Raw genomic sequence first — 27,573 nt, 5'->3', positions numbered from 1 at the left:
AAAAAATAATGCTTTCACTTTCACCACAAGAAGGGATTGTGGCTAACTTAAGAAAATGCTGAGGCTGAGTTAATAATACTGAAAAAACAACTTTATAAAAATCTTTCTTTGCCTAAGATTTCTAATGTTACAAAAGGAACACTTCTGCTATAGTAACTCATAATTATTTTTAAACATTTATATATCAAGAAAATTCTATGAGGCATTAACACATCCAAAAACATTCCTGTTTTTATTTTTTATAATCTATACACAGATTTACTTAATCAACATATTAACCACTACCCAAAGCCAAAACTTGAAGCTCCCATTTGAATTAGATCCACTAACTCAAGAATCTCTAGAGACCTTCAAATTTCCCATCTTCTAAATCAGGGGTTGGCAATTTTTTTCTGAAAAGGACCAGACAGTAAATATTTCAGGCTTTGCAGGTCTTACAGTCTCTGCTGTAATTGCTCAAAGCAGCCATAAATAATATGTAAATGGATGCATACAGCTATGTTCCAATAAAGCTTTATTTAGGAATACTAGTATTGGAATCTCATGCAATTTTCACAGGTCATTAAATATTAGCCTTTGATTTCTTTCCCCAACCATTTAAAAATGCAGAAACCATTCCCAGCTTGTGGAATATATAAACAACAGGCAGCAGGCCAGATTTGGGCTATGTGCCATAGTTTGCTAACCCCTGCTCCAAAATACCTTCCAAGTCCAGTCACTTCAAAATTTCAAATCATTGCTTCCCAGAGATTTGAAGAAATTATTTAAATCTTCATCAGTAACTTCTTTTAGAGTGGCTGGTTTCCACTTTGGACTCTGGTCTTTATCTATTAAAACTGTCAAATGAAGACATAAAAAATGTTAGTTTATTTCTTTCTGGTATTGCCAGATTTTAATTACTGAACTGACAAGCTCCCTTGTACCAGGCATATTTTTCTATAGCACTTTTCTGAAAAGTGTGCGTTTTTATGTGTTCTATTTTTCATATAAATTAAGCCCCCACAGATTTTGAAGGGATAGCAATGTAGTGATGATGAGCATGTGGTTATTTTCTAACCTGCTCAGCCTGATTGATGCCTCTAGATTGAATACAGCCTACTGAACGAGTCCAGTGGTTTAAAGCCTAGAACTCTTTTCTCCTTCAAACAAAATAGTAAATGAAATCCCCCCCTCATAAAACAGCTAAAACCAGAGTTGGTGTGGTTTAAAGGGAAGGCAGGAAAAGGTGGAGGGTACAGATCTGCCTTCTAACCTCCTCCACAATGAGCTGAGAGGAAAATTACTTGAAGTAGAGGAAAGCGGGGCTTTGGCATAGTTAAATGTGGACACTGCCATTTTGCTGAGTCCCCTAGTTCACAGAGCTCTGAATTAAAATACCAGACCATCTTCAAGGTTATCATGAGAAACCCTTCTTCTCCTGTTTCAATGTAGTCATCATTTAGTGCAGCCATATAGTAGCCCCACAGGATTAAATTAAGTATGAGACAATCTGTATACTCTCCTTTAAAAAGGGAGAGGAATGTCAGTTTCCTGGCTGTGACAGTATACTGTAGCTATATAAACGCTACCAGGTGGGAAACTGGATAGAGGGTGTGCGGGATCTCTCTTTAACAGCCATTTTCAACCCTTAATCTCATGGCACACATAAACTGATTACTAAAACTCTACAGCACACCAAAAGTATTACTTTTTGTGTCAGTAAAAAACATAATTTTGCTTCATTAACACTGGACAGATCAAGTTGGCTGTTGTCATTTTTATATTTGACAATCTAAGGGAAAAGAGGTCAGGTATTGTATGTTTTATAACTTCCTGTAGCACACCAGTTGAAAATTGCTGCTCTTACAACTGCATGTGAATCTACAGTTACCTCAAAAAAACTTTTTTTTTAAGGGAAGGGGGCTCTATTTAGTATGGCTGTGGTACGGTATTTTAATGTTTAAAATGTGCTTAGTTCTTGTGAAGAATGCAAATTATTTAAACATACAAACTCTACAGTGAACCTAAAAAACTACATTTAGCATTAAAAGGCTAAATAGCTAAAGAAGCAATCTGGGCACCAAGGGAGCAGGCCGTCTCAAGAAGTAGAGGGAAGGGAGCTTCGAGCATAATTAAATATGGACACAGGAGATTTTCCAGGTTTGGCTGCCCAGCTTCAGGATTCCAGTACCATCAGATTGAACACTGACGTTACAATCCCTGCCAACTTGAAAGTTTTACCTTCTCTGAACCGTGCAAGTAAAAATCCTGGAACGTTTTTTCTACAAGGATCCCTTTTAAGCCCTTTAGCCAGTGCTATCTACCTCTCTGACAGTCCAATGAAAGGCAGAAGGACAGGGAATAATAAAATCTAAGTGTTATTTTATTTCAAACAAAATCCTGCCTAGCACAGATATCACAAGCTCTTGCCCTATGGGCAGCTCAGGTTTTTCAGGTCTCATCAGACACCCACTCAAATTCCAGTTGGTAGCTCTCTAGCTCTGAGATAATCTTTTTATTTTCTTCTACAACCAAGAAGTTTGTTCAAGATGTTAAGAATAAAACTTTCTGACAACTACTCATCTAATTTGCTAGTTTATTTAATTGGCTAACATTATTTTATAATTAACAAATTGAAGCAAACATTTGGTTATGCAAAACACCAGTTTTACCCAGAATAAGTACTGCCTTCTGAATGAAAAGGTTATGCTGAAAAATGAGGTAATATACTTTCCCTATATTAAAAAGCTTGATAAGAACATGCATTGTATATCAGAACTTTGATGCTCTTCGGTTTTAACTATTGTTCTTTAAAATCATCAACAGTATACCTAAAACTAAGTTTGAGAAGGATTGCTATAACATATACTGAATACTTGATCAACACAACTCACACAGATCCTCCTAAAATCAGAAATCTAGGCTGATCCACATGCAGTAAGAATTTGCTGGTAATTAGTGGGGAAAATGCATACTTCACTTGGTTTCTGTAAAACATATAGTTATCTCCTCTGACTCAGTTCCATGTGTCCTCTGAAAGGGTTTGAACCTACTGCTTATTTCTGATATTGTATCATGCCATCGATTAAGAAAATTCCACAAATAGTGATCAGTGTATATTGAAGCTTCTATCTCAGAGAACATAACCTTTTATTCAGATAAAGTATATCCAGAGTCTTTACTATATTAAAGTGATCAATAGAAAATATATAAGAAAATTAGATATGCAAAGTACATGCATAAAACATACAACAGAAATAATAGCTATTATTTTTAGGGATATGGGCATATACATAAAAAATTATTGCACATTTGCTAAGAACAAAAAATATCAACCACTTCACTTGCTTTTTCTAAATATGCTGACTCTGAAGATGATAAAAAGAAACTAATAAAACATTAGCGAGTTTTACTAATGATGTCGTATGGTTTTTCTCCACATCAGTGTCTAATTGCTCAGGTACAGGCGAGGAGGGGGATGGGAGGCTGGCCACCGCTGGGCTCTGCCGGGTCTGCACAAAAGGGAGAGGGAGGATGGAGGACCTGAGGGCTTTCTGCAAGGGCATAAATGCACCTTTCAAAGGCCTCAGCAGCCAAATGAGTTTATGAGCTCATATTGCGTCTGCATGTGACCATTAGAAGCAGGACTGCCTCTTACACAGAAATTAGGGAGCTGTGACCAGGTTGTGTGAACTTTTTAAACAATATTGGATGCAAAGATTTATCTCCCCTTATATGCCAGTTGGTAATATTTTTAAATACTTCACAACCTTCACACACGTCTAATTTTCGCTAATAAAACAACTATCATCTTTGATTAACGGTGTGTACCCATAAATTCCATTTCCATAACAGCCAGGAGGGGAACAACTGTCACTTACCTGCCCTAACGCCTTCATGAAAGTCATGTCCTCTCTGAAAGAAAATCGAGATTAAATGGAGAGTTTCTAAGTATCCTCTTTCCTGGTGATCTCTGTCTGCCCCCACGTCAGCCTCCCACTCCCATGGCCACAACCTGAACCACGACAGCAGAGACTGGACCAACTCTGCCAGCCCGCGCTAGTCACCACCCCATCTCTACCTGCTCAAGTGTGTCCACTGCTGCAAATCCCTCATCTGACTCTGGGCTCCACTGGTCCTACCACTTTCTCGCCATTCGTTCTGGCTTCACTTCGCTCTTCATCCAGCCCTGTCCCCCCAGTCCATTAATGTGGTCACTTTTCCTTGAAAGTGTCCTCATCTCCCCCACGCCTTTTTCTTCCTTTTATTCTGTCCTGGCAAAATTCCAACATCAGCTGAACCCTACCATTCGACTGTGCCTGCACTCCAGCAGCTAAATCTCACAGCAGTAAAATCGTACAACTGTGACTTGTTTCATTTAAAATTAATGAGCATAAATCTCAAGCATGGAAAACTGCTCAATGGTCCATGTTCTCTTCCCCATTCCCCAAGATAATGATTTAAACTATCTTCTGTTTCCTCAACCTCTACCCCCAACAAACTCTACGCTCACTACATTCTTAGCTAATGAGTTAACCTTCTACTTCCTTAAAAAAAAGAAAGAAAGAAAGAAAGAAAAGAAAAGAAGCCCTAACACGTGTAATTCCCTTCTTCCTACCACCAAAATGCCTGTAGCCCAACTGCAGCCGCCTGCACCATGATGTCCCTTTCCTGACGCTGGAAGAAGGGACCATCCTCTTTCAAAGGCCAACCCTCCCCTGCATTCACATTCCCACTCCCTCTTACCTCCTCAAGGGCTTTGCTTGAGAAGGTTACCATCTCTTTTTCTTTTCCTGGCCTCATTAATGTAGGCAGTGTAACTTAGTGGCCGAGTGCATGTCAGGGCTCACCTCCTGGTTCCACTACATAGTAACTATGTGATCTTGGCATAGTAAATTCCCTAACTCCCAACTTCCTGAAATGGCAATATCAACACATCCATCATAGGATTATCTGGATCCCAGCACAGTGCCTGATACATAGTAAATGTTCAGTAAATATTAACTATTATATTTATCAGTTCATCAACATAATATGCATTCTCTATTGGATCACTATCAGTCATTTATAAATATGATCTATATCTTCCACCATACAAGATAAAGCAGCCTCACTTGATTCCACAGTCCCAGCTTCTACCCTGTTTCTGCTTCCCCTCCCATTTACTCCTTTCTTCTCCAAGTTACCACACTACCACCTCTGCCCCAGCACTCTGCTGAAACGGCTTGTCCAAATCACCCATAATTTCAGGAGATGGGATGCCTGTATCCTCATCTACTCGATGCTTCGGCAGGATTCTCTCCTCCTTGAGACACTACTGTGTTGCTTTCGTGACACCTCACTCCTGGTTCTCCCACCTCTGCCCCTCCTCATCACTGCTCTTTCCCCTCCAGCCCACTTCAAAATGCTGGAGCTCCCTGGGGCTCGGATCAGTCCTCTCTTGTTTTCCTTCTCTATGACCTTATCCATTCTATACTCAACACATCAGCAGCTGAATGGTCAATTCTGTTAAAACATAAGGTCATGTCATTCCTCTACTCAGAACATCCAGTGGCTTCCCCCTCTACTCAGAACAAAAGCCAAAGTCTCATAAAGACCATCAAGGCCATACATGCTCTAGGCAGCCCCACCCTATTATCTCTGACCTCCCCACCCTCTCACTCATCAACCACCCCCAGCCCACCCATCCACAGCGCCTCCTCAGGGCCTCTAAAACAGGCAGGCCTACCCCTGCATCTGAGCTCTTACCTCCAGGGCCCTCGGCCTGGAAGCTCTTCCTCCAGACACTTGCACAGCTCGCTCCCTCACTTCTTTCAGGTTTTTATGCAACATCTCAGCAAGGTCCTCTCTGGTCAACACATCTACAGTTTCAAACCCCTCCTCTACCCCAATAACCCATATCCCCTTTCCACCCTACGTTTTTCTCCTTAGTATTTATAATCAGTGTATTTTACAAGCTTCTCTGTTTATAATCTATCTCCCCCAACAAAGTAAGTTCCGTGAGGGTTGGGATTTTGTCTGTTTTGTTTACCTATGTATTCTTGGTGCCTCAAACCGTGCCTAGCATATGGTAAGTACTCTAATTTGTTAAGTAAATAAATAAATCTCTACAGGTTTTTTAAATTTTGTGCTCTTGTCTTCCAGATTTAAACCTCTAAGCCACTCTCAGACCTCTAAGCTCCAACTCCTAAATGCATTCTCTCCCTCGCATCCATCATCAAGGCCTATCAATCCTATCTCCTACATTTGCCTCAAATCCATTTATTTCTCTGTTGCCACTAGCCAAGTCTGCGCCACTGCTATTTTGCACCTGGATTATTGCAATAAACTATCTGGCCTCTACATCCACTCTTGAGCCCCTGCAACGCCATCTCCATTTAGCAGCATAATTACCTTAAAACAAATGGAAACAAATCACCACCTGCTGAAACCCAAGAGGCTTCCCAACATACTCATTTCTCACCCTTCAGGTCACAGATGAGCTAACGCCTCAGAGATGTCCTCCCCGACCTACCCATCTAAAGCGGGCTAACCTTTGTCTCCTCACTCCCTCCTGTCTCCGCATCATTCCCTTGTATCATCAACCCATTATATTTCTTTAAGAGCACTTACCACAATTTGTAATTATATTACTTACCTTGTTTACTTGTTCTTTATAGTCTCAGGAGACTATAAATTCCTTAAGAACAAGGGCAGTGTCATTCTTTCAACAATGTAACACTTAGCACCGTCCCTAGCACACAGCTAACACACTTGCTGAGAGAATGAAGGAAGGAGGGAGTCAATTGATCTAGGCAGTGCACTTAGTGTACGGTGGAAAACAGGCACTGTGGGAGGTACACCAGACAGTGGTCAAGAATGCAGACCCTGGAGTAAAACCACCTGGTTTCGTACTCCATGTCTCTCTACCACCTTTGGCAGGGTACTCCCCTATGCCACCGTTTCCTCGTCTGTAAAATGGAGACAGTAGAGTACCTATCCTTCTAGAGATAGTGTAAGATTTAGTAGAGAGAATGCATGTACAAGTACCTAGTACAGTACTTACTCATAATAACAATAGACCTCAACTGCCAGGAGTGACTTTACAACATGACTAATAGATATTAGGGTTAGAGGAGCTACTTTGAATATCTTAATACCTATTTCAGCACATTGGAAGTCCATTAGGGATGTCTTTTTTCTAGTTATTAAAGAAAATATTTTCTTTAGACCATATAATAATCTAAAGGCCTTCTATACATAACACAAAAAGGATGACTCTGCTTTTAAAGAATTTATCATCTGCAAAAAGAAATCACTATGACTCTAAATGTTTCAGAAACCAATAATATTCCATGTGATTACTACCTATTTTAAGTGTTCTTACAATGAGGCTTTCAATGCTAATCAATTAAAACATGTATCAAAGTAATAACGTCCATTTGTCATTATGCGTACATACAAGCATTCCTCATTTCACCAATGCTGGAATTCAGATTTAGAAAGTTTATGCCTTTTGCCCAAGGTCAGAGACCATGCCTGAAAAATGGTTAATTCCCATTTTGAATTCCTTACAAGGTTAGAGGCCTTACACTTACATACTAATGTAACTGCTGTTTCATAAAGGCTTGGTAACAACCTGAGAGCAACACCTCCACACACCTTAAGGCAACTGTCCCATTGTGTTTCACAGAGTACATTTATAGGTAATTTCAGTTTTCTTATTTTTAGTTTTCTGTATTTTACATGTTCTACAATGACCATATATTATGTTCATAACTGTAAAATGATAATACGTTTTTTAAAAAGTCTTACCATACAAGCTTGACTCAGCCGATATTCCATAGTTAATACTTCTTGCAAGGTCTTTGAAGACCCCTCTATGAGTTGCCTTAATGCGATCTTTAGAGATGTTGGAGACATTTTATTAATTACCTATTAAGAAAAAATGTTTACTAGTTTTAGACCAATAGTTCCTTTATTGTCTACAATAAACCAGCTGAGTTTATTGGTTTTTGATATAAATCATATTTAACTTTGCTCCTTAATAGCAGTTTCATATGGCAAACTTCTATAAAAGTGAGATTACACCTTACACTAATCCTGCCAAAGCACCAAACAAAAGATTTCTAGTCCATTATGATAAAAAAACAGATCATACCACCAGTGGAGTAAATTTTATACCTATAACCTAAGTAAAAAGATAAATCTACATTTTGTAGCTTACCTGATATAAATTATGATCCCAACTGGGTAAGCAGAGATTATGCTTAAACAAATGTAATAATGCACATCTTAGAAACCACTGATACATCAGAGGACATTTCACTTTACAATATAAAGAAGGTGAAGGAGTAGAAATACAGTAGCTCTTCCTTCCCATTTTGTGTCTAAACTTCTTTAGAAGTGTCTAAACTTCATCTTCAACTATAAATAAATCCTCTTATCTTAAAAGTAAAGAGAGAAAACTATTCGTGGTATCATGAGGTACTCTTCTCTAGTATTTAAACATTTAATAAAATGAGGATTATAGGCTTAACTCCTTAGCTACAATGCCATCTCACTGCCATCTGAATTTATAGATGCTGGTACCAGCGCTCCAATGCACGTGCTCGGCTGGGGCTACAACGGCTGCTGCCAGAGGCCCATCCCATGCTGTTTAAATCTGATGTCTGCCCTTTCCTTTGTCATTGGAATATACAGTTTGCAGGTGTATTGCTGAGTGACTGTCCCAGAAATATCAATTTCACTTTTGAATTCAAAGAATTCCCCAAGTCAAGACTCCACATTCTTTGGAGCATCCTCAAGTCTGGCACACAGATTCAGAGAACAGACTGAGTGGATAGGAGAGCATCTTAGTTGTCACAGCTTAACTAGATGATTACTGCACAGAGAAATTTCAGGGAAGAAGAGTATCCTTCCTATCTACAACCACATGCAGCTGAAAAGAAGGGAGAAATGACTAAGGCTTTTTGTATCAGGTTCATCTTCTCAGAAACTCATTCTTCTGCCCTTGGTGCTATGTGGAAACCTCATATAATGCCCCGAATAGCAATCCTACTCCATGGTCTTGCCTTTTCGGTTGCAAGCCAAGAGGATGACGGCACAGTATGTCTGGATACTGTGCTAGGAGGCCCCTCCTTTCCACAGGCAACGAGGACAATGGGTCCATTTTGCTAACAAAACCACTAAGTTTCTCTAGCCAGAATAATGTCCATTATTATCACAGATGAAATCCTGTAGGTACCTCACAGTGCTAAAAGGGGTACTTCAAGGAGTGACAGAGCCACCTTCTATCCTGCCAAACCACCTGCAACATCCATGCTGCTGCAAGTTCCCTTCCAACAGTGCTGCGCTGTGTGAGCCCACAGTCGTGCCTGAGTGTCACAGGTGCAGTTACTGCTGGTGTCTCGTTTCTGGGTTTGGCACTTTACTGTCTTACAATACCAAAACATAAAACTCCATCTCTTGCTACCCTTCTTCAGTTGGCTGCCAATTAATTTCCTTTTAAAAAGCCAGTTAAGGGCCCCAGTTGTTTGCTTTGTATCACACACACATACTAGGTAAAAATGGGAAGAAAATTTCAACCAAAAAGGTCCACTGGCTCAGACATTTTGTGAAATAAGTTGACGCTTGAACAACAGTGGGGTTAGGGCTCCCACCCCACCATGCAGTCGAAAATCTGCATATAAGTTTTGACTCCCCCAAAACATAGCTACAGTTGGCTCTTCGTATCAGCAGGTTTTGCACCCACAGGTTCAACTAACTGTGGACTGAAGTCAGTGTTTCTGATCTGCACTTGGGAATGTGCTGATGCAGAGGGCCAGCAGTGCTAAGAGCCTACTGTGGACCAGAAGCATTCCTGATAAACAGGCAGTGAACACATATTTTTGTATGTATTATATACCATATTCTTACAATAAAGTTAGCTAGAGATAAGAGTGTCTTTAAGAAAATCATAAGGAAAATACATTTACTGTATTTATTGAAAAATGCTTGTGTATAAATGGACCCATGCAGTTCCAACCTGTCTTGTTCAAGGGTCAATTATATTAATTAAATATATTTTCATCAGACAGACATACAGGGTGGGGCAAAAGTCAGTTTACAGTTGTTTGTATGGAAAATAATACAATAAAAATTATAAAAGAATAAACTGTTTCACATACAACTGTGAACCTGCATTTGCCCCACCCTGTACAAGGAGAAACAGGTGTAATGACAACCCAAAGAAACTGCAGTTTCCAACAGCTCTATGTACATTGGCAACTGAGCACAGAGACGCAGGTTTAGACGCAGAGTCAGATGGCGCTGGGGTGCAGTCCCAGCAGCACCACTTCCTACGAGATCTTCGTTTCCTTGCTTGTAAAATGGGGATGGTAATACGGCCCACTTCATAAACGGTACGGCAGTACAGGATAGTGCACTGCGTCAGACACCACACAAAACAAGGATGATAGGATGGAACACTTATCGAGCACATTTCCTTGTCTCTAAGGCAAGTACTTAGAGATAAGGCACGTAGGTGTCTTTTACAAATGAGGAAACCAGACTCAGACATGAATTGTCCAAGGTCACACAGAGCAGGAATCCAAACCTGAGCCCGCCTACTCCAAAACCTACCTCCTTCTGCTACAGAGGCTATGAAAGTAGTCGAGAATGTCAAAGGCCGAAGAAAAGGAAAACACAACAAAGATAAAAATAGTAAATTGTGTCAGGTGGAAAAGAGAAAAAGTGAATAAAAACTTAATTTTGATGGCAAGAGGAAAACAAAAGATGGTAGCCCAAGAAAAAAAGAGTCAAGGAAAGGCTTTTCGTTGGGTGAAAGGTTTGAAAATAATGCTAATGTGCCACTAACTCAAGAACGTAGAATTGAAGACACTCCAAGTCAGAGATACTGACACAGTCAGTTCCCGGAGGAGGCAGGAAAACACGGAATGAGAGCACAGCGGGGACATGTCCATACAAGGTAGTGAGATGCGACACAGGCTAGAGGAATCAAAGGGGATGATGGAAGAGAGTGAAAGTTGCTCATCTAATATAGCTTGTTCATTAACAAGGGAGCACCGAGACTGTTCTTAAAGTGTTGATAAATGATTAGGACTTCAGTCTTCAGCTATGCTAGAAATGTATGTGGATATAATCCCGCACCCAAACACTCTAGTGACACAGTGCTACTTCTTGGTAGAATACTGGTCAGTGTGCTAACCAATTTATCTGACACTTTAAATTTTAGTTGTCCCCTGTAGGTCAAAGAACCTTCTTTTTCCTTTATCTTTTATCAAATGATTCACATTCTCATCTTAATTCAACAATATTACACGTCTATTATGCATTAGACACCTCAGGGAAGACAATAATAAACAGGACATGGTCCTTGTGCTCAAAGAGCATTTTCAACAAAAGGCAAACTCAGGATACTGCCTCTGCCTCTCACCTCAGGAATCTACCACAACACCCAATAATATACAGTCTGACTTGCATTATCAAGAGAAAAACAATATCCAACAAGACTGCTGATACAAGTAGAAGAATTATATTCAACAAGCCTATTGATACTATTAGAAGAATTCTACCAAGTAGAGCCACAGGGTTGACAAAGGGCTATATAGACAATAAGCCCCAGCTCTTTCTCCAATTCACTGTAGTCTTAGTGAATTTTTTTTCTTTATAAAGAAAGATGTCATTTATAACCCTCTGAAAGTCTAGGCTCTGCCATACTTAATCACCCCCAAAAGGAACTAGCAGTTAGGAATTCATGTATACTTGTATCATTTTACTTTTTTAAATGCATTTAAAAATAGAGCTGATGCTGACTTAAAGAGGGGGTGGAGACAATGAACAGGAAATGAGCACAGGAAACTAATTAGAGAAAACAAATCAGCTTGTTCTTCACCTAATATAAAAGAATACATAAAGGTATAGGGTAAATATAAGTGGGTGTAAATTTGCTCTCCTCTGAAGGCCACAGTATATTTCAGATCTGCTAACATGCTATGAGAGAACTTTCTAATCCTTCCATTAAAAAACCAAACACTATTTCTAAAAACTTTCTCTGAACTAGTAAAAATGCCATTGAGCAAAAAGTTTAAGCAAGCCACACAGCAGCCACTTAAAAAGTACACAATGTAGTTTCCACATTATAGAAGGCAAGAGGGAAAGGATAAATTATTTGTTCACATCATACGGCAAAAATTGCTTAATTTGAGTTGCAGATACTTTAACGTTTGCAAGGCACAAGAGAAATCAGTGCAAAACAGGTCAAAACAAATTACTTGTAAGAGTATAGAAATTGTTTTTATTAGAAACAATGCTTTCTACAAGAGCAAATGGTGGTTAGAAAATAAAGATAAACTGAGGGATGCTATAGGTAGAAATACCTTATACCACTGGATTTATTTTCTAAAGGAAAAATCTAAAATAGTGTATCTGATCACTTTTAAGTCCATAAAAACATAACAGTTAAATGAACGGGTATCAAAACCCCCAAATAACAAACTCCTGCTTTACATTACAGTTGGTTAATGTGAAGAGTTTATTATTAAATCTACCATTTTGGCTGACCCCAACCTTCTGCACACCTTCTCCACAACTGGACAGTTCCCTCAGTGTCAGTTCTACCTTTCTAGTAGATGAAATTGAATAAACATTTTCTGTGTAGGTATCCCAAAGGTTTTGTGGACTATCTATCCCCATAATAAAGCTCTTTCTTCTTAGAGTACCTGGAGTGGACTGTTTTCTGCAACAAGAATTCTGACCAGTAAAGAACCTGGAACTATAAAGGGAAAAAAAATAAAATACATGGGGATGGTAGGTCAGGGAAAATAAAAGAGGAATTAGTAGCACCAGTTAAAAAGGAGGAACTATAGGTAGTACAAACATTAAAAAATACCATGAATAACTTTCCAATAAATTTGACAATTTAAATGAAAGTGTCATATGCTTTGAAAGATAGTATCAAATCTGACCCAAGAAGCAAATACATCTAAATAGTCTTATATCTATTTTTTTAATCCACAAGTACAAACCCTCTCACAAAGAAAACTCCAGGTCCAGATGGCTTCACTGATTAAAAAAATTAACAGAAACTCTTCCAAAAATTAGAGAAAAGGGGAATATTCCCCAACTTATTTTATGAGTCTGGAATAACCTAATTATCAAAATCTGACATGGAAATTACAAGAAAAATTATAGATCAATAGCTCTCATATATAATGCAAAAATCCTAAACAAGTATTAGTAAGTCAAATCCAGCTTCATATAAAAAGAATTAATACATCATGATCAAATGGGGCTTATTTCAGGGAAATGCAAAATTAGTTCAATATTTAAAAAGTAGTCATTGTCCCTGAAATAGATCCCTGTCTATATGAGCACTTGATCTTTGACAAAAGGCACCAATGCAATCCAACATCTTGCATTGAAATTCTTTTCAACAAATTGTGCTAGAACAATTTTATAACACTATGTGAAAAAATTAACCTGGACCCCAGGGTTTTTATTAAAAAATTAATTTGAGATGGACCTAGCTATACCGAAGCAAAAAAGTGAAAACTAAGAGCTTTTAGAAGAAAGCATAGGAGGATATTTTTGAAGTTGGGAACAGGTAAAGATTTCTTAGGATACAGAAACTACCCATGAAAGAAAAATAAGTTAATTTAGACTTAATTAACAGCTTTTGATCATCAAAAAGTTAATTATTGTAATTACCCCATTAATGAAGGTAAAAGAAAAAAATCATATGATCATCTCAATACAGGCAGGAAAAACACCTATAATAAAATCCAACAGTTACTCAAAATAATTACATACATTGCCCCAACACACCAAGGTTGTGGGCTCAATATCCTGTCAGGACAAATACCAGAATCAACAAATGAATGCATTAAAAAAAAAAATGGAACAAAATGATGTCTCTCTCTCTCTCTCTCTCCCCCACCGCTTCCCTTGGTCTCTTTAAAAATCAATAACTAAAAAAAAAAAAAAAAATTTTTTTAATTATATAACATGGCCCTGGCTGGTGTAGCTCAGTGAGTGCCAGCCCGCAAAACAAAGGGTCACCAGTTTGATTTCGAGTCAGGGCACATGCTTGGGTTGCAGGCTAGGTCCACAGTTGGGGGTGCGCATAAGGCAACCACACATTGATGTTTCTCTCCCTCCCTTCTTCTCTCTAAAAATAAATTAAATCTTTAAAAAAATTGAATCTAAAAACAAAATAAATGAACAAATAGGCAGAAATAGACATACATGCAGAGAATATTTTGATGGTTATCACATGGGAGGGAGGGGGAAAAGAAGTAAAGGTAATGATTAAGAAGTATTGATACAAATACAAATTGATGGTAACAGAATAGTCACAGGGATGTAAAGTATACCACAAGGAACATAGTTAATAATATTTAATAATTATGTGTGGTGTCTAATGGGTCGGAGATTATTGGGATGATCACTTAGCATGTTATGTCTAATCACTGGGGCATACACTGGAAACTAATAAAATATTGCATGCCAACTGTAAATGAGAAATACAAAATGATTAAAAAGAATGTTAGCTAATGTGACCATATTGGAAAGCTATTTGACAATAGCTACTAAGATGAATATACACATTGTTAAACTAATTTAAAAAGGAAGCCATTAGACTGAGGTGACTTTCATGCTTTAGTGGCCTACAGGCAAACCAGAATCTACGCATATAATGACTCAAGGTTAAGAAACTGAAACCTAAGGACGATCAACCACAAATAGCCAACTAGGCTTTCCCAAATAATCCAACCACTTAAGCTATAACTAATCAAATAATTTCTTTGCTTTGTTTCTACTTCTTCTCTATAAAAGTCTTTCTCCAGCTTCTATCAGTGGAGCTTTCCTAACCACTTTTGGTTTGGCCCTGCCTGATTCCAAACAGTTTTTGCATAAATGAACTATTCAAATTTTTAATATGCTTCAGTTTATCTTTTCAACAACATACATGATGACTCTGCAGTACTAGTCCTGGGTACATATAAAAATGTGTATCTGTGTTGCCAAAAGAGGTGGACAAAAATGTTTATAGCAGCACTAACAGTAAAAGCCTCAAAATAGCCCCAAAGTCTATCAACAGTGGAAATGAATGAATAAAACGTGATGTATCACACAATGGAATACCTTGCAGCAATGAGAACAAACTAACTACTGCTGTATACAACATGGGTGAATCTCACAAATACAGTGTTCAGCACAGACACACAAAACTACAGACTTCATTTATATAAAACTTGAAAACAAAATCTATGCTGTTAAGTCAGTGTCATGGTTGCATTAGGGCAAAGGTGGTCACTGGGAATAAACACAAGTGGGACATCTGGAGTGCTTGATGATTGATTCTGGGTGTTGGTTATACTTATGTTGTAATATATTTTTTAATATTTTATTTATTTTAGCCCTGGCTGGAGTAGCTCAATGGACTGAGCGCGGGCTGTGAACCAAAGTGTCGCAGGTTCAATTCCCAGTCAGGGTACATACCTGGGTTGCAGGCCATGACCCTCAGCAACCGCACATTGATGTTTCTCTCTCTCTCGTCTCTCTCTCTCTCTCTCCCCCCCTCCCTTCCCTCTCTAAAAATAAATAAATAAAATCTTTAAAAAATAATTTAGTTCTAAAAAAAAGATTTTATTTATTTTTAGAGAGAAGGGAAGGGAGGGACAAACAGAGGGAGAGAAACAACTGGTTGCCCCTAGCATGTCTCCAACTGGGTGGGAACCTGGCCCGCAACCCAGGCCACTGTGCCCTGACTGGAAACAAACAGGTGACCTTTCGGTTTGTGGGACAATGCCCAACCCATTGAGCCACACCAGTCAGGGTTGCAGTGAAAATTTTTGAGCTATACATGATTTATTTTTCTGTACTTCAAAAATGAATTCTTAAAATACACTCATAAAAACTGATTGCAAGCTCTTTAGCATAACATCAAGAACCTTCACAATCTGGCACTAATCTGCTTTGGGGCCATATTTCTGAAACTTTACTTCTTGTTCCTGGCTCTGCATTTTCCAAATATCTGTCCTTTGAGTATGTGTTTTGCACTGCCTGGACTACCCTTTGCTGCTTGGCCTCTCATTCCCATCTTTTATTCTGTTCAGATATCTCCTCTGTGAAGCCTTTCTGACTCACTCCAATCACTGTCTGGATTCCCACAGTAACTTGTAAAATCTTCTATTTTAGCATCACTTACCATACTCTAATACTTGCATATGTGTTTAGTCCACTAGAGTGTGAACTGCCTGTGAAATGCCTGGGAACAAGTGCTGGGTTGTCATTTCTGTGCCTCAGTGGAAGCATAGTACCTTATTCATTTATCATACCGATCCTGTGAAATGCTCTGTGACAGGTGTCTGGAAATACAGAAGTGAGCTTCTCAAGAGCTTATGATCTGCCAAAGATAGCACTCAATAAAGCAAAAAGACAGAAGATACACAAAGGAACACATAATAGGATAGGCACAAGCATTTTTTTAAAAGAATTAGCTTTACTAAGGTATAATTTACCTATGATAAAATTCACTCTCTTAAGTGCATGTTTCTGTAAGTTTTTTCCTCCCAGCCAAAAACCAGCTTTATTACTGATGCTGGAGTCTTTGAAGACCATACAGTGCACCTGGACCGTTCCCCAGGGCTCCGAGGACTGCCCCCAGGAGTCAGGGACAATACAGTGCAGCACTTACACTGGAATGATGTAAATACAGCTTAGGTGTACACATTTTCAGGAGGACAGACTAACACCTTGAGACAAATACTGGACATAACACCAGCTCTCAGCAGGGACTGGGTTTTTGGCCGAGATGGGTAACTTCTAAGTGATTAGTGCTGGGGCTGCAGCAGCCCGGTGGCAGGGCGCAGCATGTGGGGCCAAGGCTCTGCTTGGCCCAGTCCTTCCGCCTCCTCAATCATCTTCAGGATGGTTTCTCTGTGCACACTGCTAGCCACGTTGGTGTCATCTGGCCGCATCATCCGGCAGATCTGGATGGCGGACTACAGGTTGCCGGCTAATCGGTGGCTGGCTGCTGAAGGAGAGGGCAGGTGTCTGGCCTAGTTCTACAAGTTTTGACAACTGTTTACAGTTGTGCAGCTACCCTCACAATTAAAAATAGAACAAGAGTTCTTCTCTCAACTCCACCCCTAGGAAGCTGATCTGTTTTCTGTCCCTGTAGTTGTGCCTTTTCTAGAATTTCATAAAAATAAAAGCATACAGTAGGTAGTCCATGTCTGCCTTTTTTCACTTGCTTCTCAAATTCATAAAACTTCTGAGATTTATCCATGTTGTTTTATGTATCAGTAGCTAATCCCTTCCTATAGTTGAGTAGTATTCTACTGCGTGACAATCTGGAAGAAGATCTACGAAAGGACATGAGAACCCATAAAATAAAGTACTATGAAAATTCTATAATTATAAAGAATTTACAACTTCATATATATTTTAACCCCCTGTTATCCTAGAGTGGTTAGCAATAAAAACTTTAAAAACCTAAACAAAGGATAAAAAAGAATCCTATGTTTTTATTTAATGATTAGAAAGTATGTTGGAAAAAACTGTCTTTCCCTACAGACAATCCAGGAGACAAAGAAACCCCTAAGACACAGAGCACACGGTTGCAACTTGGAACATGAATGTAGACTGAATTCTTGGGACCTGAGGAAAGAAGACAGGAATCCCTAAAGAGCCCCTACAGGGGTTAGAAGCAATACTAGGGGCTTACTGAAACAAATATTGGAATCTCCTTAACATGTTTTTAAAACATTTCTTTCACCTACAAACCTTTTACCTAAGCACTAACAACTATGTTCTCCTTCAGGATCGTGTTTTGGTGTGTTTCTGATTGACATAATTAAAAGTAATCCTGTATCTAAGTTCCCACTTCAGTGGGAAATTTTTGATTCCCACCTCATGTTACTTGCAGCAGATACTAGTATTTTGGAGCCATGTTCATTCACTAGAGCTAAAGAGAAACTGAATAAAAACGAAAATTTGTCCTTTCAAGGAAGGTACTTACGGGGATCTTAGCTGTGATGGGTGGCTTGCCAAGAGTCCTTTTCTGGGTGCAGATAATCATATTGCCAGAGGAATGGAAGGAAAACTGGAAGACCATCTGCATCCTACCTCAGTGTTTTTAAAATAGCATGGTTAGCTGCATATCTTTACTGGTTTAAAGTGACACCATATAGCTTATTTGGTAAAGTGCTGCATGACTGTTTTCAAATGGAATTGCTAAATGCATACTTAATTGGGCCATATTGCTGAAAGAAAAATAACAGAAATGCTAGTTTTTACATTGTTCTGGAAACAAGAGAATCAAAGTCAGAATCCTTGAAATATAAAATAATTACCTACATTTATGCAAACATTCCTAAAAGTAGTTAATAATGACATTAATTACTTTTGTGAGTTCTACCTATTCTATTTTTTTAAGATTTTATTTATTTATTTTTAGACAGGGGAAGAGGGGAGAGAGAGAGGGAGAGAAACATCCACGTGTGGTTGCCTCTCGGGTGCCCCCTACTGGGAACCTGGCCCCTCAACTCAGGCATGTGCCCTAGACTGAGAATTGAACCTGTGACCTTGGTTCACAGGCTGGCACTCAATCCACTGAGCCACACCAGCCAGGGCTCTACTTATTCTAATGTATGCTTATCCTTAAAAGTTAATAGAATTCTAATACTGAGTAAAAGCCTAAGAGACAAATTAACTTGGGATTTCCTGTTAAGGATACAGTAACAATGGTTTTCATCTTCACAGGAAAGACTTTATCTAAATTTTCTTGTCAAGTTTCCTGACAACTGAAAGGCTATAATCATACCAATAAAATGAAAAAAGGTGCTAGATAAAGACAAACTAAAACAACTTTTCTATTAAGTGTAAGTATACATGTTTTTTTTTTCTTTCCTTTGTCTAGAAGTCTGAAAAACCACGTTTCATAATCATATGATAGCTCTAAGAATGTCAGTACCCAATGTGCAGTCCATTAATACAAAATAGCTTTTCTGCTGTTACCAGTTGAGTCATGCTGTGGAAACGATCAAAGTGTACCTAACCATGGGAAACACTGCTTAAGATTCAGCTATGGCTGTAGATGGAATCTCTGGTTAGTTTAAAAAGGATCACTTTTTTTATTGTTATTATTAAACCTACTGCTTAGATCATATATTGAGCTCCTGCATTTTTTTTAAAGATTTAATTTATTTATTTTTAGAGAGGGAAGGGAGAGAGAGAGAGACAGAGACAGACAGACATCAATGTGTGGTTGCTGGGGGCCATGGCCTGCAACCCAGGCATGTGCCCTGACTGGGAATTGAACCTGCGACACTTTGGTTCGCAGCCCACACTCAATCCACTGAGCTACACCAGACAGGGCGAGCTCCTGCATTTTAATAGAACTTAGATGATCACAACAGCAATATACTGCAAAGTGACTATCCCACAGTTACCCACCCCTTCTAATAAAACCGTCCTGCTGTCTCTCCCACAGGACAAGGCAGACTACTGGAGATGAGACACTCTGACTGAAGTCCTCCATACAATCAAACGGCTTAGCATCACCTTCAGCATCCAGCAGGTAGACAAGACATTTGGGTTTTGGTAAGGTTTTGTGAAACTTATTTCTGAGTTTCAACTGAGTTCAGGAAAACAAAAAACTAACAACAACAACAAAAACCAGTGTGCTATGTGACACCACGGAGCTCTGACACCCCTCAGTGAGGCTTCCCTGTCATAAGAATTCTCCATGCTCAGGACAGAAATGACCCATATATTACCTTTAATTGCTCTAGGGCAAAAGATGAACCATCCCGCTGTAAATTTTCAATAATCTGTTCCACAGTATTGGCGGAGAACCAACTATAAGAAAGGAAGCACGTGATTTCACCAGTATAATATTTCTTCTTTCTGAGATAGCAATAAACCTAAACATAGAGACGTCCCCCACTCCATTTCAAAAATGAAAAATTTTCCAACCTATTTTACAGGATGATGAAATAAAATATTGCTTCTCTGGGTGTTTTCAGTCTATCTCCACTAATATAAAATAAAGCCTAAATTTTCTCTTTTGCTCTCTTGCATCTATTATTTATAAATAAATGATATCTTAACTGTGAAAAATTGAGACCTCTAAAACGTGGAGACAGTTGTCTTATTTTCCAATAGTTTGTCTCTTCTGTGTTCCTTAAGCCAGTCTGTCAATCTCTCAAATCACTGCACAAAACCATTGGCAGATGGGCTTGATAAGACCTTCAGAGAAGATGACTTTACAAAGATAAAAGGTAAGTTAATTCAATTATTTTCTAGCCTCTCTACCCCACTTGGAAAAAAAGACTTTTTTAAAAAAATATAATGGATTTGTTTCCCCTGAAAGAGTGGTCAAGAAGCTATTTTCCAAAGTAAGTGAAAATAAAAGTACTATGCTATTTGACTTCAGAATTAGGTACATTATCAAACACAATGTAATTACAATGTTAGCAAGTTCCAATTAATACAGAATTTCCAAAGAAACAGACATAACTGAGATCTCTCTTTAAGTACCTGTTTATTTTGTCCATGTGTTCCTCAAGTACGAAAGACTTGCCTTGATCAATCTTGGACTGTTTGAAAAGAAAAATCTTTAATTTGAAGTAACATAAATCTTTTTAAAATTCCTTAATAATTCTATATTTAATGATACACTTTGTGACAGATTATCACCTTCACTCAAATTACACCCAACAGTCTCAAATTACTACTACCATATGTTCAAAATTCAGACATATTTTTCAAACTAGCACTTGAAAGTGTCAAAGGCCAAAAATGTTCTTGTATTTTTATTTTCATATCATTATATACACTATATTATCATTAAAGTGTGTCAATAAATTTAAGAACCGTAAAAGGCCTGAGAAGTCACCCTGCCCAAACTTGCATGTGATGTGAAAACTCCAACCACGTCCCTGATACCCCTGGCAGCACTGACCTTCAGGGGAAACCAGGACCTCAGGAAGAAACTCAAAAGTGCTTGAAAACTATAATTAGAACTTCTTTAAAATTCTGAGCCAAAAATAAGGCCTCTCATATTTCTAGTTCTGGTTAATCCTTCTTCTACCTTAATCTTCTCACATAGTGCAGTTTTGTGCCCGGTCACAATCCAGGTCCTTCTTATTCCAGTTTATCAAGGTCACTGTTAAAGTGTGGAACACGTACCTTTCCTGCAGGTGTGGCTGAATCATAAGAAAGTACAACAGGACTGCACATATCCTTGTTTGTTTTGGATACAATGCTTTTACTAATAGAACTAATTCTGGGTTAGTTTGGGGGCAGTCCTATTAGGCTGCTGATTTACACTAAACATTACAACTTTTTTTAACCTGTGCCATTGTAAGCTACATTTTTCCTATCCAGTGCTTAAGAATTTGGTATTTTGGACTAAAATCCAAAATTTTCACTTATCTCTATTGTGATACTGTGATTTAAAATAAACATGTACTTCATCTTTTGTTCATAGCTCACAGCTCCCCAAACCCTTGGAATATCGTAGGCAGAGCATCTTTTGTTTTAATATTTGGCCTTTCATCTTCAGTTCCTGAAATAAGTGTGAAGTGGGTATCTTATTATTCTTAACAAGTCCCTTCCAACCGCACCGCTGTTTATGTGAATGAGGTGACTTTTGGAAAGTCCCACAGGAAGGGGGCTGTTGCCAGGGGAACCAAACTTGTATTAGAGAATTGGAAGTTTCAGTCCCATCCCCCACCATCATCACCCCCACCTCTCCACTTCCCTCCTGTCACCTCCAACTGGGAAAGGAACTGAAGACTGAACTCAATCACCAATATCCAATGACTTTATCAATCATGCCTGTGTAATGAAGCCTCCATAAAAACTCAGACAGGATGAGTTTGGAGAGCTTCCAGGGTTGGTGAGCACAATCACATTCAGGGAGAGAGTGCACCTCAACTGCATGGGGGGGACAGAGCCCCTGCACTTGAGACCCTTCTAGATCTTGCACTTCATCTGGCTATTAATTCATGTCCCTTTCTATACCATTTATAATAAACTAATAAATGTGAAGTGTTTCCCTATTTTTAGGAGCCATCCTGGGACATGGGACTGCCATCTGAAGTGGGGTCAGTCTTGGGGGACTGGGTCCCTAAGCTGGGTGATCTGGTGCTAACTCCAGGTAGATGGTGTTAGCATGAAATGAATTAAAGGACACCCAGATGGTGTCACAGAGAACTGCCCAATGGGTGGAAAACTCACACTTCTGGTGTCAGAAGTGAATGTGGGAGTACAGTGCTAGTAAAGAAAAACACAGGGTGTGTTTTCCTCATAAATCCATTAAATTTCACATTTGTCGCTATTAGATCACTCTAAACTCAAAGGGTTGTTTTTAATCCATAGTCTTTTACCTAATTTAATTTATATTTTTAGTTTGAAGTCAATTTGATCCAAAACGCTGTCAACACTCTCATGCAAATCACGGAAGAAAACACTGAATAAAACAAGGCTGGCACGACTTTTCTTACAGACTAATAGCTACAGATTTAACAGAATCCTTTGGTAAGGCTGTTCAGCCCCCACACACTGCAGTCCACCCCAGGTTTACCCAACTTGCCAGCAGGACAGGCTGTCAAGTGCCTGACAAAACTCGGAAGAAACCCTCACCTGCTGTGCTCATAGAACTACACTGAGCATTCAGGGCCCTGTCTGTGGGGGACGGAGAAGGCTGGCTTCATGCAGCCGGAGCCCGAGGGGGCTGAACAGGAAGGAGATAGATAACTGCAAGCCTCAGCTGAATGCAACTATAACTATTGCAGAAGACACATGTATCAGTTAGCCTGAGAACAGAATGATCTGAGCCTGCAGCATCTCCCTAAGTTTGCAAAACATCCTTGAGCTGTATCTAACCCACCCCTATAAAATAAACGTGGAGACCATGTTCAGGACTCATTCTCTCTCCATCAGAGGACAACGTCCCACCCAGTCCCTGCTCTTCCCTAAACTATCTGTGTTGTCTTTCTTCATCTCCCGCCGACCCCACTCAGGTACCCCGACTCCACACTGGTTCTGGCACCTGTCGATCAGTACTCATATGTGTTTCATTTCTGGGTAAGTTTTTGGTACTATTTCTCTAGATATTTCCACCCCTCTACCTTCTTCTTATGAATTCCTAATAAGTATGTATTAGACCTCATGGAATAATACCTCTAACTTTCCTTTCTCTCCAATTTCCATTTTATTATTCTTTTTGTCCTCAGAGTTTCCCTCAACCATCAATTTCAATCTAATCGGTTGAAGATTATTCCCCCCACTTGCCATCCTATTTTAAATTTTTGTTCTTTGATTACTTCTTTGCATAACATCTGTTCTTAATCATATATGAAATATTTTCCTCTTATCTGATGATAACAATGGTAAGAAATTTCCTTCTTCTTCCTACATCGTCTGCTTCTTTCAAGTCCCTTTTTTGTTCACTTTGGTCAATCTCTGGTTTTTTGCACCTGGCAATCCTGGTTTTTCTATGTAAAGCACTAAAGTTAGGAAGCTTTGTGTGTGTCAACTGCAGTTATAGGATTGTCAATTGTCTGATGCATTGAAGATGTTCAGGCAAGGACCTGGATATTGCACTAGAAGATCCTCAAATGTCAGGATCTACAGGTTTCTTCTTTTTCTTCTAATGTACTGCTTGAGAGCAGGATGATGCTATGGACTGGATGTTTGTGACCCCTCCCCCCCAAAATTCACGTTGAAACCCTAATCGCCAGTGTGATGGTATTTGGAAGCAGGGACCTCGGGAGGTCATCGGGTCAGGAGGCTAGAGCCCTCACGAAGGCTGCTGCTGTTCGTGCTCTGCTGTGTGGGGATACAGCAAGGTGGCTTCCACTCCCAAACCAGGAAGAGGATCCTCACCAGGAACCTACCTGGTTGGCGTATTGATCTTGGATTTTCCAGCCTTCAGAACTGTGAGAAATAAGATTCTGATGTTTAAGCCACCTGGTCTCTGGTATTTTTGTTATAGCTGTCCAAACTGACTAAGGCAGATGGTATGTAATGGTTCTGGAAGCCACCAGGGAGAGAGGCTAGAAGTCTTCCCATTTGGTATGTTTCGCTTCAGTAGATCACCTCACCTGCCCCTGCCCCAGCTGCGCCTGTCTGATTCCGTCTCTTTAAGGGGTCTCTACTCTCCTGCCAGGCTATAAGAGGACAGCTGCTGCTTAGAAAAATGTGCAGAGATCCTCCTATTTTTCTGCCCTGTTCCACAGCCCTGTCTTCAGAGTGAGGTGGTACCTTACAAAGGGTCTACGGCAACAACTGGCTTCCCTCTTATTGGCTTCCCCCACTAAAGGATACGATTTTAGTGTTCTCCCTCTAAAGTCGCTGCCCTCAACCTTCTTTCAGGGATCCAAAATATTGGTGACTCATGCCTGCCATTGTTTCCTCTTCTATTCTATTTGTCTTTGTGGATTCATGACCATTTTATTTCTTATTACTATTTAAGTGGGGTTTTAGGAGACAGTATATATTCCATCCATCATGTTTAACTAGAAGTCATGTAGCATTTTAATAGATTCTTGGCACTTAAAGGTAGATAACATAACTAAGGAATTAAAAGTAAACACTGCAATATACTGTATTATATTTATTTATATACCAGAGTGTCACTTTAGCATCTCCCCAGACAATGTCAGCATTGAACCTCCATTACAGAAATGCCACAGCGTGTTGCAAAAAAACCCTGCAAGGGCCAATCACAAGGCTATGCACTGAAATTCACAAGCAGTGAGAAGACAAGCTGTGTAGTTGCCCAGCAGTATATTCTTGGATGGCTATTGTAACAATCCTTCCATCAAGCTTGGAAGTAAATAAATCCCAGTACATTTATTTACACCCACAAACCATAATGTTCATTAATTGCTATTTTTCAATCACTTACCCTTCCCCATGAATTAAAATCTGAGTTTAGAATATCGTATTACCTTTGTATGGTATGTTTCTAAGACATCTGCAATATTTTCTTTTGAAGGAGATTTCAAGGCTAACAAATCTTCTTCTAACATGCCCAACTAAAGGTAAAAAAAAAAAAGGTGGGGACAGATTTGAAACACCACAGTAACACAAAAACAATTTTTTAGAAACCTTATATTATTATTTTTTATATTATTTTTTAAAACCCCTGTCTTAAAATGATGATGCTCACTCTCCTCAGCTGAGTCCAAGAAGGACATGTTCCCTGAAGATGTGCACACACAGCCCCACACAGCAGATGTTGTCTTGCAAGGAATGAATAAAGGTGGGGAAATGAAAGAGGACAAGTAAAGACATTTGCCTTTGTTTCTCTCTGGTTATCGAGCACTTGAAGTGTGGTAATGCAACCAAAGATCTGAATTATAATGATGTTACCTACAATTACCATGTGTGACTAATGACTACTAGAATCACACAGCTCTATATCATAGCCACACTTAAATCTCCATTTATACCCCTCACATACCTATCCTATGCTCAGCCAAGTGGGGTTTTTTACTGTTCCAAAACATAGCTAATGCCTTCCTGCCCCGTGCGCTTGCTGATTAAATGTTTCCTCTATCCAGAATGCCTTTTCCTGACCATACACATCTTAAAACCCAGCTGAACTGCAACTCTTTGAGAAAATATCCAGTCCTTCAAGTAAGTCCTTCTTCCTCTCAATAACTGCTGAGTACTTGCTTTATATTGTCTTTACACTTGTCATATTTTACTCTGTCCTATGAGACAGATGGTTATTTGCATTTTGGACCCACCTCTGTCCAGCCCCATCCCCAGCGTGTATTGTGTATTACTCATTTCTGTTATCCTCCATAGACCCTGTGAATGGCAATCTACTCACTGCAGATATTACGACTGGGCAAGCTAACAAAGAAGGAACAGGCTGCCAATCAGTGTTCTCTGCCATCCTTAACTAAACTCCACTATAATCAAGAGTGTCTCCGCGGAGTAGATAATGGAGTGCCCATGTTTGTTTCCTGTTACAGTTCAAGAGAAGGATGAGATAGTCACCCACTCAGTGTGACTGAGGATGCCAAACATGGAGCAAGATCTGAAACTTCAGGCAAATGTGATGGAAGGCACTCATAGCAGTGCATAGGGGACAATCTTCAACTTTGTCGACTTCGTTCATTCTTACAGCATTCCTTCTGCTATCCCAAAACACCCCTCCCTCAGGAGCAGATACTCATTAGGAGATCTATATGCTTCCTGAAAAGCTGAGTCCACCCCATAGTTACAGGGATGGAGCACGTTAGCTAGGACAAGCTAGTCAGTGTACTCCACCCGCCATGTGGTTTAAGGGTGATATAAACCAGTCCAATCAGAGTGAGCTAAGTCAGCTAAAGCAGAATAAATCCCAAACACCTTTCTGGGAATTCTGAGACAAAGTCACCTTGAATTGGGTTTTCTGTTATATTTAACACAAGTAGTTTCAACTACTGTGATAAAACCGGTGCCCCCATTTTGGAAATGGGAAAACGCAGGCTGAAGATGTTAAATGCAATCTAGGATTTAAATCCAGGTTGGCTGGCTACATATTCTTCACCACTGTGCTAAGAAAATTGGAACACTATTTTTTTAAAAAAGACAAAGTAACACTGTCCCCTGCAACAGATATCCTTTAGGAAAGTTTTTAAGACAGTATTTTACAAATGCACCAGGGAAACTAAAAACCAAAAGAAACTTTCAAAAATGTTTTTATGAAACAAAAACCTAGCCCTGGCTGGTGTGGCCCAGTGGACTGAGCACCAGCTTACAAACCAAAAGGTTGCTGGTTCGATTCCCAGTCAGGGAACATGCCTGGGTTGTGGTCCAGGTCCCCAGTTGGGATGAGTGAGAGACAACTGATTGATGTTTCTCTCACACACTGATGTTTCCCTCTCTTTCTACCCCCCTCTCCTTCTCTCTAAAAATAAATAAATAAAAAATCTTTAAGAAAATAAAAGCCTATCTTTTATATAACTCTAGATTTTATTTATTAGACTTCCTTAAAGTGTGTGTTTTTTACAGAATGTAATTATTCATTAAAAAACATTCACTGACAGCACTAGACAAAACAGCTCTGAATCTAGATAAAATCATCTCCATTTTGTGTATGAAAAAAATGAAGCCCTGGCTGGTGTAGCTCAGTGGATTGGGGCCTGGGTCCCAGTAGCAGGTGCATGAGAGGCAACCGCGCATTGATGTTTCTTTCCCTCTCTTTCTCCTTCCCTTCCGTCTATAAAAATAAGTAAAATATTTTTTAAAAAATAAAAGAAAATGAAGACTGAAGAGCTTAAGAACCTTCCCTAAGCTCACAGAGTTTTAAGCAGCAGATCCAGGATTCGGACTCATATCTACCAAAGGCCTATGATCTCAACCACTCATACTGCCCCCCATGTAACAGGAGTTATTCCAACAATACCAAATGCAACCATCCAAGTAATTACCTTTTCAGAATCTACAAAGTGTGTAGCAATCCCTGCTGTGTACACATCTCTTCCTTTCAGCCTGAATCCTGTTAATGCAAGTAAGTAACCAAGTTTTCCTTGAAGTCTTGGCAAAAAATAACCTCCACCAACATCAGGGAATAGTCCTGTAATTAAATAACAAAAA

The 27,573-nt window shown here is 39.3% G+C and overlaps 1 protein-coding gene across 6 annotated transcripts in view; it reads right to left on the bottom strand.

Annotated features, from left to right (window-relative positions):
• Positions 1-219: 219 nt before the first annotated feature.
• HIBCH (3-hydroxyisobutyryl-CoA hydrolase) overlaps positions 220-27,573 on the bottom strand; it is a 65,787-nt gene continuing 38,433 nt past the window's right edge. For 3 of the 6 annotated variants that reach the window (XM_028510115.2, XM_036023174.1, XM_036023171.1), the window contains 7 exons: positions 27,408-27,553; positions 24,930-25,016; positions 20,509-20,567; positions 19,746-19,827; positions 7,774-7,893; positions 3,861-3,894; positions 220-836 (listed from right to left, as the gene is read on the bottom strand). In XM_028510115.2, the coding sequence (XP_028365916.2) occupies positions 721-836; positions 3,861-3,894; positions 7,774-7,893; positions 19,746-19,827; positions 20,509-20,567; positions 24,930-25,016; positions 27,408-27,553 (644 nt within the window). In that variant the 3' untranslated portion in view covers positions 220-720. The remainder of the gene's footprint in view (positions 837-3,860; positions 3,895-7,773; positions 7,894-19,745; positions 19,828-20,508; positions 20,568-24,929; positions 25,017-27,407; positions 27,554-27,573) is intronic. The other 3 variants (XM_036023172.1, XM_036023173.1, XM_036023175.1) reach the window with 3 other exon arrangements.

The sequence above is a fragment of the Phyllostomus discolor genome, chromosome 4 (genome assembly GCF_004126475.2).
Source record: "Phyllostomus discolor isolate MPI-MPIP mPhyDis1 chromosome 4, mPhyDis1.pri.v3, whole genome shotgun sequence".
Classification (NCBI taxonomy): Eukaryota; Metazoa; Chordata; class Mammalia; order Chiroptera; family Phyllostomidae; genus Phyllostomus; species Phyllostomus discolor.
The sequence above is the reverse complement of the archived record's forward strand: the minus strand, read 5'-3'. Positions and strand labels throughout refer to the sequence as shown.